General features: G+C 35.0%; 1 protein-coding gene across 5 annotated transcripts in view; it reads left to right on the top strand.

The window, feature by feature from the left end:
- TUSC3 (tumor suppressor candidate 3) overlaps window positions 1–12975 on the top strand; it is a 270895-nt gene that overhangs the window by 136163 nt on the left and 121757 nt on the right. For all 5 annotated transcript variants that reach the window (XM_063076814.1, XM_063076813.1, XM_063076811.1 and 2 more), the window contains exon 5: window positions 8717–8857. In XM_063076814.1, the coding sequence (XP_062932884.1) occupies window positions 8717–8857 (141 nt within the window). The remainder of the gene's footprint in view (window positions 1–8716; window positions 8858–12975) is intronic.

Here is a 12975-nt window from a genome sequence, read left to right as displayed (position 1 = left end):
TGCTGGATCTTATGGTAGATTTATCTGTGGTTGTTTGAGGAACCTCCATAATGTTTTCCATAGTGACTGAACTAATTTACATTCCCACCAACAGTGTAGGAGGCTTGCCTTTTCTTCACATCTTTGTCAGCATTTGTTATTCTCTGTCTGTTTGATTATAGCCAGTCTAACTGGTGTGAGATGGTATCTTAATATGGTTTTAATTTGCATTTCCCTGATGCTTAGTGATGTTGAACATTTTTTCATGTGTCTGTTGGCTATAACTGTATATCTTCCTTTGAGAAATGGCTATTCAGCTCCTTTGCCCATTTTTTAATCGGGTTACTTGTTTTTTTACTTTTAAGTTGTTTGAGTTCTGGATATTAATCCCTTGTCGGTTACATAGTTTGAGAATATTTTCTCGCATTCTGTTTATTGTGTTTTTGCTCTTTTAATTGTTTCTTTTGCTGTGTAGAAGCTTTTTAGTTTGATACAATCCCACTTGTTTATTTTTTTCTTTTGTTGCTTGTGCTTTTGAGGTCTTGTTCATAAAGTCGTTGCCAAGTTCTACTTCCTGAAGTGTTTCCCTTATGTTTTCTTTTAGTAGTTTTATAATTCTGGGTCTTATATATCAATCTTTAGTCCATTTTGAGGTGATTTTGGTTTATGGCAAGGTACAGTTCTAGTTTCGTTCTGCTACACATGGATGTCCAGTTTTCTCAACATCACTTATTGTCTTTCCCCAATGAGTGCTCCTGTTGCCCTTGTCTAATATCAGTTGGCTATTAGTATTTTGATTGATTTCTGGGTTGTCTGTTCTGTTCTATTGGTACAAGCATTTTTTTTATGCCAGTACCGTGCTGTTTTGGTTCCTATAGCTTTTTAGTATAATTTGAAGGCAGGTATTGTGTACCTCTGGTTTTATTTTTTTTGGCACAGGATTGCTTTTGTATATGGAGTCTGTTGTTGTTCTGTGTGAATGACAGGATTTATTTCTGTGAAGACTGACGTTGGTATTTTGATGTGGATTGCACTGAATCTGTAGATTGCTTTGGGTAGTGTGGGCATTTTCACAATGTTAATTTTTCCCATCCAAGAGCATGGAATGTCTTTCCATCTTTTTGTGCCATCTTTAATTTCTTTCAGTAATGACTTGTATTTCTCATTGCAGAGATCTTTCACCTTGGTTAAATTGATTACTAGGTATTTTAATTTTTGGTGCCTGTTGTAAATGGGCTTGCTTTCTTGATTCCTTTTTCTTCTAGTTTTTTATTGGAGTATAAACAAGCTATCAATTTTTGCATGTTGATTTTGTATCTTGCAATTTTACTGAAATCATTTATCAGCTCTAAGAATTTTCTGTAGAGTCTAGGTTTTTCTACATATAGGATCATGTCATCTTCAGACTGGGACAGTTTGACTTTGTCTTTTCCAGTTTGGATGCCTTTTATTTCTTTCTCTTGTCTGATAGCTCTTGCTAGTACTTCCAATACTATATTAAAATAGGTGTGGTGAGAGTAGGTATCCTTGTCTTATATCTGTTGTTATATCTCATTCAGGATGAAATCGGTGGTGAGTTTCTTGTATATGGCTTTTATTGTGTTGAGATACTTTCCTTCTATACCTGATTGTTTGATGAAGTCTTTATCATGAAGGGATGTTGAATTTTGTCTAATATTTTTCAGCATCTATCAAGTTAATTATGTAGTTTTTGTCCTTGGTTTTGTAGATGTGGTGTATCACATTTATTGATTTGCATATGTTAAACCATCCTTGCCTCCCTGGGTTGAATCCTACTTGATCATGGTGAATAATTTTTTTGATTTGTAGTTGTATTCTGATTGCTGATATTTTATTGAGGATTATTGCATGTATGTTCATGAAAGATACTGGCCTGTAGTTTTCTTTTTTTGTTGTATCTTTGTCTGGTTTTGGTATCAGTGATGCTGGCCTCATAGAATGAGTTTGGGAAAGTGGCCTGTGTTTCTAATTTTTTGAATAGTCTGAAGAGAATATGTGTTAATTCCTCTTTACAGGTTTGGTTTAATTCAGCAGTAAAGCTATCTGGTCCTGGGCTTTTCTTTACTGGGAGATTGCTGATTACTGCTTCAGTATTGTAACTTGTTATTGATCTGTTCAGGTTTTCTATTTCTTCTTGATTCAGTCTTGATAGTGCATATATGTCCAGAAATTTATGCATTTCCTTCAAGTTTTCATATTTGTTTGCGTATAGTTGTTATAATTCTTTGTGTTCCTGCAGTATCAGTTGTAATGTCTCTTTTTTCATTTCTGGGTTTTGTTATTTGGATTTCTCTCTCTCTCTCTCTCTCTCTTTTTTTTTCTTTTTTAAACCTAGCTGATGGTTCGTCTATTTTGTTCATCTTCTCAAATATTTTTATTTCATTGGTCTTTTGTATCATTTTTTGTGGTCTCTAGTTCATTTAATTCCGTTCTTATGTTAATTGTTTCTTTTTGTCTAGTTATTTTAGGATTGGATGTTCTTGCTTGTTCTTGTTCTTTGGGGTGTAATGTTCAATTCTTTCTATTCTTTTCATGTAAGCATTTATTGCAATAAACTTCCCTCATAGTACTGCTTTTGCAGTATCACACCGGTTTTGGTATGATGTGTCTTTATTTTCATTAGTTTTAAGAAATTTTTTGATTTCCTGTTTAATTTCTTCGTGGACCCATATGTCACTCAGAAGCCTGTTGTTTAATTTCCGTGTATTTGTATAGTTTTCAGGATTTTACTTATTATTGATTCCCAGTTTTAATCTATTGTGGTCTGAAAAAATATTTGAAATGATTTAGATTTTTAAAAATTTGCTGAGACTTGATTTGTGACCTAACATGTAGTCTATCCTGGAGAATGTTCCATGTGCTGATGAGATGAATGTATGTTCTGTAGTTGTTGGACGAAATGTTCTGTAGTTATATGCCAGCTCCACTTGGTCTAAGGTGTAGTTTAAATCCTGTGTTTCTCTGTTGATTTATTGCTGAGGTAATCTTCCAGTGCTGAGAGAGGGGTGTTCAGGTCCTCTACTATTATCATATTGGGTTTTATTTCTTTCTTTAGGTCTAATAGTGTTTTCTTTATATATCTCGGTACCTCAAAGTTGTGTGCATACCTATTTATGATTAAGTCTTCTTGATGGACAAGTTCCCTTTATCATTATACAGTGGCCTTCTTTGATTCTTTTTATGGTTTTTGGTTTAAATTATCCAATATAAGAATAGCTACTCCTGCTTGTTTTTGTTCTCCATTTGCATGGTATATGTTTTTCCATCCCTTCACTTTTAGTCTGCACGTGTCTTTTTAGGTGAGGTGAGTCTCTTGAAGACAGCATTTATTTGGGCCTAGCGTTTTAATTCAATCAGTCAGTCTGTGTCTTTTGAGTGGCATTTAATACATTTACATTTAGGGCTGTTACTGAAAGGTATCCTACTCTTGGCATTTTATTGATTTTCATTTGGATGTTTTAAATATCTTTTTTCATTTCTTCCCCTTTTATTGTTTGTCTTTGATGTTTGTGGTGTTTTTGTTGTTGTTGTTGAGATGGTAGGATTTAGTTTTCTTCTCTTTATGTTTGCATTTTTGTTCTACCGGTGGGTTTTGTTCTTTCTCATGTATTCATGGTAGTGATTATCGTTTTTTGGATTCCAGTTGCAGGACTCCCTTGAAGATTTCTTGAAGGGCTGGTTTGTGGTGGTAAACTCCCACAATTTTTGTTGGTCTGGCAAATACAGTGTATATTCCTCATTTCTGAAGGATAGCCTTGCTGGGTATAGTATTCTTGGCTGGTGGGTTTTTTTCTTGTAGTATTTTGAATATATCATCCCATTTCCTTCTGGCCTGTAGAGTTTCAGTTGAGAAGTCAGCTGTCAATCTGATAGGGGCTCCTTTATCAGACTTGATGCTTTTCTTTTCTCTTGCTGCATTTAGGATTCTTTGTCTTTGAGCTTTTCCAGTTTTACTATAAGGTATCTTGGATAAGATCTTTTTGGGTTGAATCTGTCTGGGAATCTTTGAGCCTCCTGGATCTAAAGGTCCGTGTCTCTCCTATAATATCTGGGAAATTTTCTGTTATTATTTTCTTGAATTGGTTTTCAATGCCTTTTCCTTTTTCCTTTCCTTCTTGAACACCCATGATTCGAATGTTTGTGCTCTTAAGGTTGTCAGCTAGCTCTCTTAGATTTTCTTCAATTTTAAAATTCTTTTTTTTCTTTTTTTTTTTCCCCCTACCTGGGTTATTTCAAAAAGACTATCTTCAAGATCAGAAAATTTTTCTTCTGCTTTGTTCTAATCTGCTGTTTAAGCTCTCAGTTGCGCTTTATATTTTGGTGAATGAATCTTTCAGTTCTAGGAGTTCTGCTACCTTCTTTTTTAAGGTATTAATTTCTTTATAAATTTCCTGGATATTTTTTCTTGTTTCATCATGTTGTCTAACTGAATCTTCTTTTATGTCATTGAATTTCCTTAAGATTATTGCTTGGAATTCCTTTTCAGTTATTTCAAGGGTTTCCAGTTCTTTAGGGTCTGGTATTTGAGAATTATTATGTTCTTTTGGTGTTGTCATATTTTGTTAGATTTTCATATTTCTAGTATGCCTACTTTGATGTCATCTGCTAGAGTAGTTGCTTCTGTTTTCTGGTGTGTCCTTTGAGGAGAGAGACTTCCTTTTCCTTTTGCTGTATCTATTGGTAACTCTCCTTGTATCAATGCAATTGAGTGTCTGGTGGGCCGCCTGCACAGTGGCCATGGCTGCAAATGTGGTGAACCACTTTTGTGGCAGCTGTAGCTGTGGCAGTGTCTGTGGTGGGCCAACTGCATGGAAGTGCTGTTTTCAGCATGCTTCCTACTAGGACCTTGTGCATCCTCCTAACTTCTGCCAAGCAGTGGAAGTTGCCCTTAACTCAATAATGTTAATTTTTCATACAAAATAAAATTAAAATCAGAAATGATTCTAATCTACCTATCACACTTATACATTTAGTTGATAGATATACTTTCATAAAATATTTGGAAATAATTTCAAACTTTAAAAAGATTTAAAAATGAAAATTATAGATAGTACCAATATATGTCCTTTACTCTGATTCACGTATTTTTAACATTTTATCCTATTTGCTTTGTGATTCTCATTCTCTTTTTTACCCCCATGTCTCTCTACATCTCTCCATATGTATACATTTTTTTTTTCTGGAAGTTAAAAGGATGGATTGCATTTCCTGAGAAATATATAAGTGCACTACAGTTATCAACTTTGTAAGTTTATACTGAAATAATACTTTAATTTGAGCTGCTACTATTCATATTATAATTTTGTCAGTTGACTTAATAATATTCTTTATAACATTTTCCCACCTTCAATACAAGATCCATTCTACACTTCGGCGTTTTATTTAGTTGTCATGTATTTCAAAACTATTTTAATGTGGAACATTTCTATAGCCTATCTTTGTTTTTTGAAAACACTGACATTTTTGTGTATATAGTCTTCTCCCACATTTTAAGTAGAGTGATCCTCATTTGACCTACTGATGTTTCCTTATGATTGGTTTCTGCTTATACATTCTTGACTACAATACTGTGTAGGTCATGTTTTATTTTAATCATCTCTGTAGGCACATGATGTCCACCTGCCCGTCACTGGTAATAATTAATTTTGAATATCCAGTTAAGGTGTTCACCATTTCTTCACTGTATAATTAGTGTTCTTTTTTTCCCCCTTCCTTCGTAATTTATAAGCTGTCTGTTGTAGACACCTTAAGATTATGCAGATATTTTGATCCTCATGAAAATTTTCTCTTAGTCTTTCATTGGTGATTCTTGCCTGATTATGATGGTTGGCAATTATTGATGCCAGTTCCAGCTGTCCCTCCATAACTCTCTTGGTTATCAGCATGCTGTAACCAAGAATCCTGCTGACATAGCTATCTGTCCATCTATCTCGTTAGCTATCAGTCATATATCTGTCATTGATATATACTCATGAATCGCATTTTATGTTACACATCTTAAAAATGTTTTCTATATATTATGTTTTGACATCTTAAAATAAACTTTTTGGCTGGGGAGACACTGCTCCTTCTGGAGCTAGCCAATTCTTAAAAATAAAAAGGTGTAGCCAGGAGCATGTCTTTGATATGCAGACTAATCAGTCCAGATTCATACCTCCTCTGTCTGGTCCATATACTCCAGGAGACAATATTCTTCTGCCTTAATCATCACAGGCCAGGTACCAGGCAACTAGAGACCACCCCTATAGCCCAAAGCCCTGAAATTACTCAAACTAGTTAATACTAAACTGTTCACCCTGCCTTGCCTTGACTTTTCTTTTCTGTGGAGACCTCAACAAAGGCAGTGATCTAAACCTTTCCTGCGGGGGCCCAGGGGTGGCGGGCCCCAAACCTCCCAGTAACCCCTTTTATCCCCCCGCCACAGGATGAGCAAGAGAGGGAACCGGTAGGATTACTCCTGCCACCCTAGTGGCCAGGAGAGCCTGGGAGGAAGGTGAGTATGCTGCCCGCCTGTTCAGCCCCACAGAGAGACACTCAGACGCGGCAGGGGTTCTGTCAAGCAGTTCTGTTTATTTTCACCCAAGCACCTGCTTTTATAAGCATATGGCAAGGGGATTTCCTAACTTCAACCTATCATCTTAAAGGTCATATGAACATGCATCTTGCTCTAATGTTTTGCTATTGCAATCACTCGGTGAGCACGGGCGCGGAAGTATCTTTTATCCAATAATTTTAAACTGTCTTTCCTTGGCCACTCCCCAGTGGCTTCGTCAGGCACCATCTTTATCTCTCCTGTCCAGGCAAATGTTTTCAACAGATTACATACGCTTATGTGGGTGGGGTCGTGGCTAGTTCTCTGCCCCGGGAGGAAGTGTGTGGCCTCAACACCCCAACACTTCCCCTTTTTCCTATCTTCTGCCACCTGACTACCATGGTGTCATTCCCATATGGCCCAGTGTGGTGTGGCATGCCTCCATTCTCTAGGACCTGTGAGTATAATCAACTTTGTTTTTTCCTGAGCCTCTCCTGTGTCTCCTCTTATAGCTGTACCTGATAGACCATCTCATAAAAGAATACAAAATACATTTTCCCCCGGCAGATTTCTAATTTATTGCCATTTTAAATTATTTTGGTGCTAAAATTTTTCTACATTTGACTAGTAGAAGCCCCTTCATGGTGGCTCCTATGTTCTTGTGACATGCCTCTATCATTTTTTTTAAAGTTCTTTCTTATATTCTGACATAACAGTTTATTCCAGGCTCATCTTGTGTCTACCTGTCTGCTCTCCCCAGCACTCAGTTAGCCATCTCTTTGAGAAGCTCCATTTTCTTTTTAAGTAGGGAATTATTAGAACCAAGGTCTGTATACACTTTAAAAATTCTGAGTTCATACCAAGTAAATGTTTCTAAATCTATTAATCTATTTTCTAAAAAAGCCTTTGAGCTTTAAAGGACACCATCAGGAAAGTGAACACTCACAAAATGGTGGAAAATATTTGCAAATAATTTTTTTGATAAGAGACTTATATCTACTATTTATATGGGGCTCTTACAACTTACAGACCGAGGTAAAAATGGAAAAAGGCTCTGAAAAGACATTTTTGCAAGGAAAATATACAAATGGCCGATAAACACATGAAAAGATGCTCACTGTTGTTAGTCATTAGGGAAATTCAAATCAAAACCACAATGAGGTACTACTTCACACCTAGTAGGAGATAATAAATGTTGGTGAGGAAGTACAGAAATTGGAACACTCATATACTTTTGGTGGGGACATAAAATGGTGCAGCCACTTTGGAAACATTTTTGTAATTCCTACTGTTAAAGATAGAGTTACCATATGACCTATATTTCACTCTAAGATATCTATGCAAGAGAAGTAGAAACATATGTCCCCATAAAAACTTTTACAAGAATGTTCATAACGGCATTATACACAATAGCCATAAGGTGGAAACAACTCAAATGTCCATCAACTGATGAATGGATGAACAAAACGTGATATTTCCATACAAGGAAATATTTTAAAAAACCATAAAAAGGTGTGGAGTACTAATACATGCTACAACATGGGTGAACCTTGAAAACATGCTAAGCGAAAGAAGCCAATAACAAAAGACCACACATTGTATGAAAGTCCAAAATAGGGGCATCTGTAGAGACAGAAAGTAGATTAGTAATTAGTTAAGGCTGGAGGTTGGGGAGGGTAGATGACTGTGGCGATGGCTGCACATATCTGTGAATATACTACCAACCACTGAATTGTACACTATGAATGGGTGAATATATGGTATGTGGATTAGATCTCAATAAAGCTGTTTTCAAACAGCCCTCTAAAATGTCTCAATTTGAAATAATGCAAATATTATACCCTCATCTTACCCCTTTCATTTACTAGATGATTCCATGTTCCATGGGTGAACTAGAGCAGCTCTGGGTTGAGTTATATAAGTAGGATTTGCATACACTTGAGTACATTAAGAGTAAAAATGAAGAATGGTATATGAAGACAAAGCCTTTTTACACAGCCATGATGTTTTAAGGCATATATTTTTTTATTCTTAAAAGAGTAAAAATAGTGTTAGTTCCAGGTATGGACAGTAGGGTGGCATGTTTCTGAATTGTCTATTGAAGATTGGAAGGAATAGAATATCGTCAGTAGAAAAATTAAGTGCTCTTCTTTCACTTTTCAAATTTTCATTGCATTTTTACAGATTCGGGTTTTCAGACCACCAAACTACTCTGGCACTATTGCTTTGGCCCTGTTAGTGTCACTTGTTGGTGGTTTACTCTATCTAAGAAGGAACAACTTGGAGTTCATCTATAACAAGACTGGTTGGGCCATGGTGTCTCTGGTATGTTATCACATTGTACTTTTTTTCTTATTTCTTTATATAATAGTATAAGTTATGTAAGATTAACAAAATGAGCCAGATCGTTACTGTAATAGGAATCAAGACAGAAGAATCAATGAGAAAAATTAACTTTTTAGGACTTGGATAACACAATTTAAGTTTACCGTCAGTCTGAAGTATAGTCTTCCTTCTGCTTTTCACTATTAAAATGTGATGTCCGTCTGTACTTGGCAAAGTACAAGTGCTAAATAAATATATGTGAATACATGTAGAAATATGGTAAGAATTAGTAAGAAGTAGAAGTTTAGAGTAATTTGCAAACTGAAGCACTTTGGAAATGTACTCATTCAGCTATTTTTTTCCCAACAACTGTTTCTTGTGTCTCTACTACGTGTCTGATATTTGTTAGGTACTAGGGATGTAAGATAAAACTGCAAGAAATTGTGGAGATAAAAACTAATCAACAGACAAATATAGTATAAAGTTATGCTTGTTGTGATGGGGGTCAGAATGGAGTATTGTTGGAATACTTAGGAAGGACACCTAGCCTAGAGTAAAAGGGAGTCATGACAGGCTTCCCAGAGTGTGACATGAGGTGAATTTTGAAGCATAAATGAAATTCTAAAGGTATTAAGGCCAACTGATGAACATATGTGAAGCCTGGGATATTCAGAAAACTGCAATTCTATGTGGCTAGAGGAATGATGGCAAGGCAAGAAGGAGAAAGAGATGATGCTGGAGAGGAAAGAGTGAAATTGTCTGTGGTGCTAATGAGTATGGGTTTTATCCCACTGGCAATGGGAAGCCATTACAATATTCCAGAGATAAATAAAATGATTAAATTTATGTTATAGAGTGATCACTCTGGTAGCAATAGGCAAAGGGGTAAGTTTGACAGCTGGAAAACTGGTTAGGAAAGTATTAGAAGAATTTAGGTGAACATGATCTTATTTCAGTTTATACAAACGTATTTTTACCTATGATTATGATCATGCTAAATTTCTTTAATGTTATTAGCTAATAAAATGAAAATGTAAACAATATATGAATAAAATATATTCAGACAATAATATTATATCTGTTATTTAATAGTTATATTAATTAAAATAGTAGTGTTAAAATGGATATTATAAATTGTAGCATAAAATCTGTATTATGCAAATAGACTTAAACTATTGCTAGAAAATGAAAAGTTTTTATGGTGCATAGGAGATTAATTTTCCTTTGCTTCTCATAGTTATTTTGAAAGACATATGACTATTTAAAGCAATAAACTGTACCTCTGCATTAATGGATTTATGGGTTTTTATTGTGTGTGTGTGTGACAGCAATAGCATGTAAAAGGATAAATAAAGCTGTGCTGTTCCAGTGTTCCTATCTTTTACCTTAAGTGGTTCAGTATCAAATTTAAATTGACTAGGATGAATTTTAGATACATATTTTAATCCCCAGAGAAACAACTGAAAACATAATGCAAAGAGGTATAGCTAGAAAGCTAATAGAAGGATTAATATGGAATACAATAGTGCCCCTTATCTGCGGTTTCAGTTACCTGTGGTCAGCCTTGGTCTGAAAATATTAAATGGAAAATTGCATTGATAACTAACTCATGAGTTTTAAGTTGTGCACCATTCTGAGTAGTGTGATGAAATCTCCTTCTGTCTCACTCTGTCCCACACAGGACAATGAATCATCTCTTTATCCGGTGTATTCACATTGTGGTAACACTTGCACCCATTGAGTTACGTACTGGCCCACTTGGTTATCAGATCCACTGTGGTGGTATCCCAGTGCTTGTGTTCAAGTAACCATTATTTATTTACTTATTTTAGTAATGGCCCAAAAGCAGAAGAGTAGTGATGCTGTCAATTCCAATATGCTAAAGAGAAGCTATAAAGTGCTTCCTTTAAGTGAGAGGAAAATTCTTAACTTGATAAGGGAATTAAAAAAAATCCTATGCTGAGCTTGCTAAGATCTGTGGTATGAGTAAATTACCTATCTGTGAAATTGTGAAGAAGGAGAAAGAATTTGTGCTAGTTTTGCTGTCACACCTGAAACTGCAAAAGTTATGGCCACAGAGCATTATAAGTGCTTAGTTAAGCTTTAATGATATTAATATACTTATGTGCATTAAATGTAAACAGACTTAACACCCTGATCAAAAGGCAGAGATTATCAGACTGGATATAAATGAAATAGCAAACTGTGTGCTGTCACAGAAGAAACACTTTAAAGACAGAGACACTGAAAACAGAATGGAAAAAATACATACCAAAAAAAGACCTAAATAAATGAAGAGATATACTATATTTAAGGATTACAAGAATTAATATTATGTCACATTTTCTTCAGATTAATCTAGGGATTCAAAGAAATGGCAACTAAAATCCTGGCAGGCATTTTTGAAGAAATTAACAAGCTGGTTTTAAAACGTATATAGAAAGGCAAAGGACCTTGAATAGCCAAGTAATTTTTGAAAAAAAATTAAAAAGTTGGAGGACTCACACTACCTGATTTTGAGACTTACTAAAAAGCTATAGTAATTGTAATAGTGTGGTATTGACCTAAGGAGAGATGCATAGATCAATGGAACAGAATACAGAGTCCAGAAATACATACACAAATATGGTCAATTTGATTTTCAACAAAGGTGCCAAAGTAATTTTAAAAAATGCAAATAATGAACCATGAGACTTATGTCACATCATATATAAAAAGTACTCAAAATGTATTATGGTTCCATATATAAGAGCTAAAATTATAATTCTTCTGGAAGAATATAGAAAATCTTTGTGACACAGAAAGAATGAACATGGAAGAACAAAAAAAGATAAACAAACTGGATTTCAAGGTTAAAAATTTCTGCTCTTCCAAAGATACCATTAAGAGGATAGAGTAAAAGGGCTTGGAAAGCATCTCTATGCTCCTGTGTCTGACTAAATAACTAGTATATAACAACAACAATATGGAACCTTTATATGGAGAAGAGAGATGAATAGATGTGTTGTTGCTGGACTCTTGGGGTACAAGAGTATCACTATTTGCTACTGCCTCAAAATGCTGCATAGGCCAGCATCCAATGACCTTAAACACAAAGGTAATTTGTTTGTGGATGGTGGAAGCAATGAACTATCAAAAATTAAGGATACCTTCTAAGTACTGCATTTGAGCATTAGAAGATAAACTGTGTGAGGTTAGGAAAAAAGCAGTAGCAGAGAGCTGAGGCTTAAGAATTATGTTGACTTAAGAATTTACTGAGGAGCCTAAAGTTTGGTGTCATTTCTGATCCCAAAGCTTACAGTTTTGTTTTTTGTTTTTTTTCTTTTTAAAAAATTATTGTGGTTTAGTGTCTGGTTCTTGATAATTAAGGTTAAATGGGGTTAAATTGGATCATAAGGGTGAGGTCCAAATCCAATTAAACTGTTGTCTTTGTTTAAAAAGAAAAAAAGAAAGAGAGAGAAACTAGCTGAGTCTGCAAGCCGGGGAAAGAGCCATTACCAGAAACCAAAGTTTTTAGCACCTCGATTTTAGACTTCTAGCCTGTAGAACTATAAGAAAATAAATTTCTGTTATTATAAAATATATATATATATATATATACACACACACACACACACACCATTAAGAGAATGAAAAGATAATTCATAATCTGTAGACTGAGAGAAAATATCTGGAAAACAGGTGACAAGGGACGTGTATCTAGAATATGTAAAGAATTATTACTACTCAATAATAAGAAAACAGAAAACTTCATTTTAAAAATTGGACAGTCTGTGTTTGGTTAAATGGAGTAAACGTATGCCAGCCCTTCTCTCCTAGTGATATAACTATAAAAACCTGTAGACGATGCATGGCTCAGGTAATTGATATTTCTAAAAAGTAAATACCAGCAGACAGATCAGGTAAGAATACCACCATTCAAAATGGCATCTAATTAGTGTAGGGTTGATAATTTTTTATTTGCTATTTTGGTTTTTCTTGGCTTGAATTCAGTGCAGGTGGAAACTTAGAATAGAGCACTGTCATGCCAACAGAGAAATATCTAGTAGATACTTCCATATCTGATTCAAGGAGCAGAGAAGGGAATTCAGAAAGCTAAAAGAGAGTAGTGGAGATCC

Source organism: Cynocephalus volans, chromosome 13 (genome assembly GCF_027409185.1).
Source record: "Cynocephalus volans isolate mCynVol1 chromosome 13, mCynVol1.pri, whole genome shotgun sequence".
Lineage (NCBI taxonomy): Eukaryota > Metazoa > Chordata > Mammalia > Dermoptera > Cynocephalidae > Cynocephalus > Cynocephalus volans.
The sequence above is the reverse complement of the archived record's forward strand: the minus strand, read 5'-3'. Positions and strand labels throughout refer to the sequence as shown.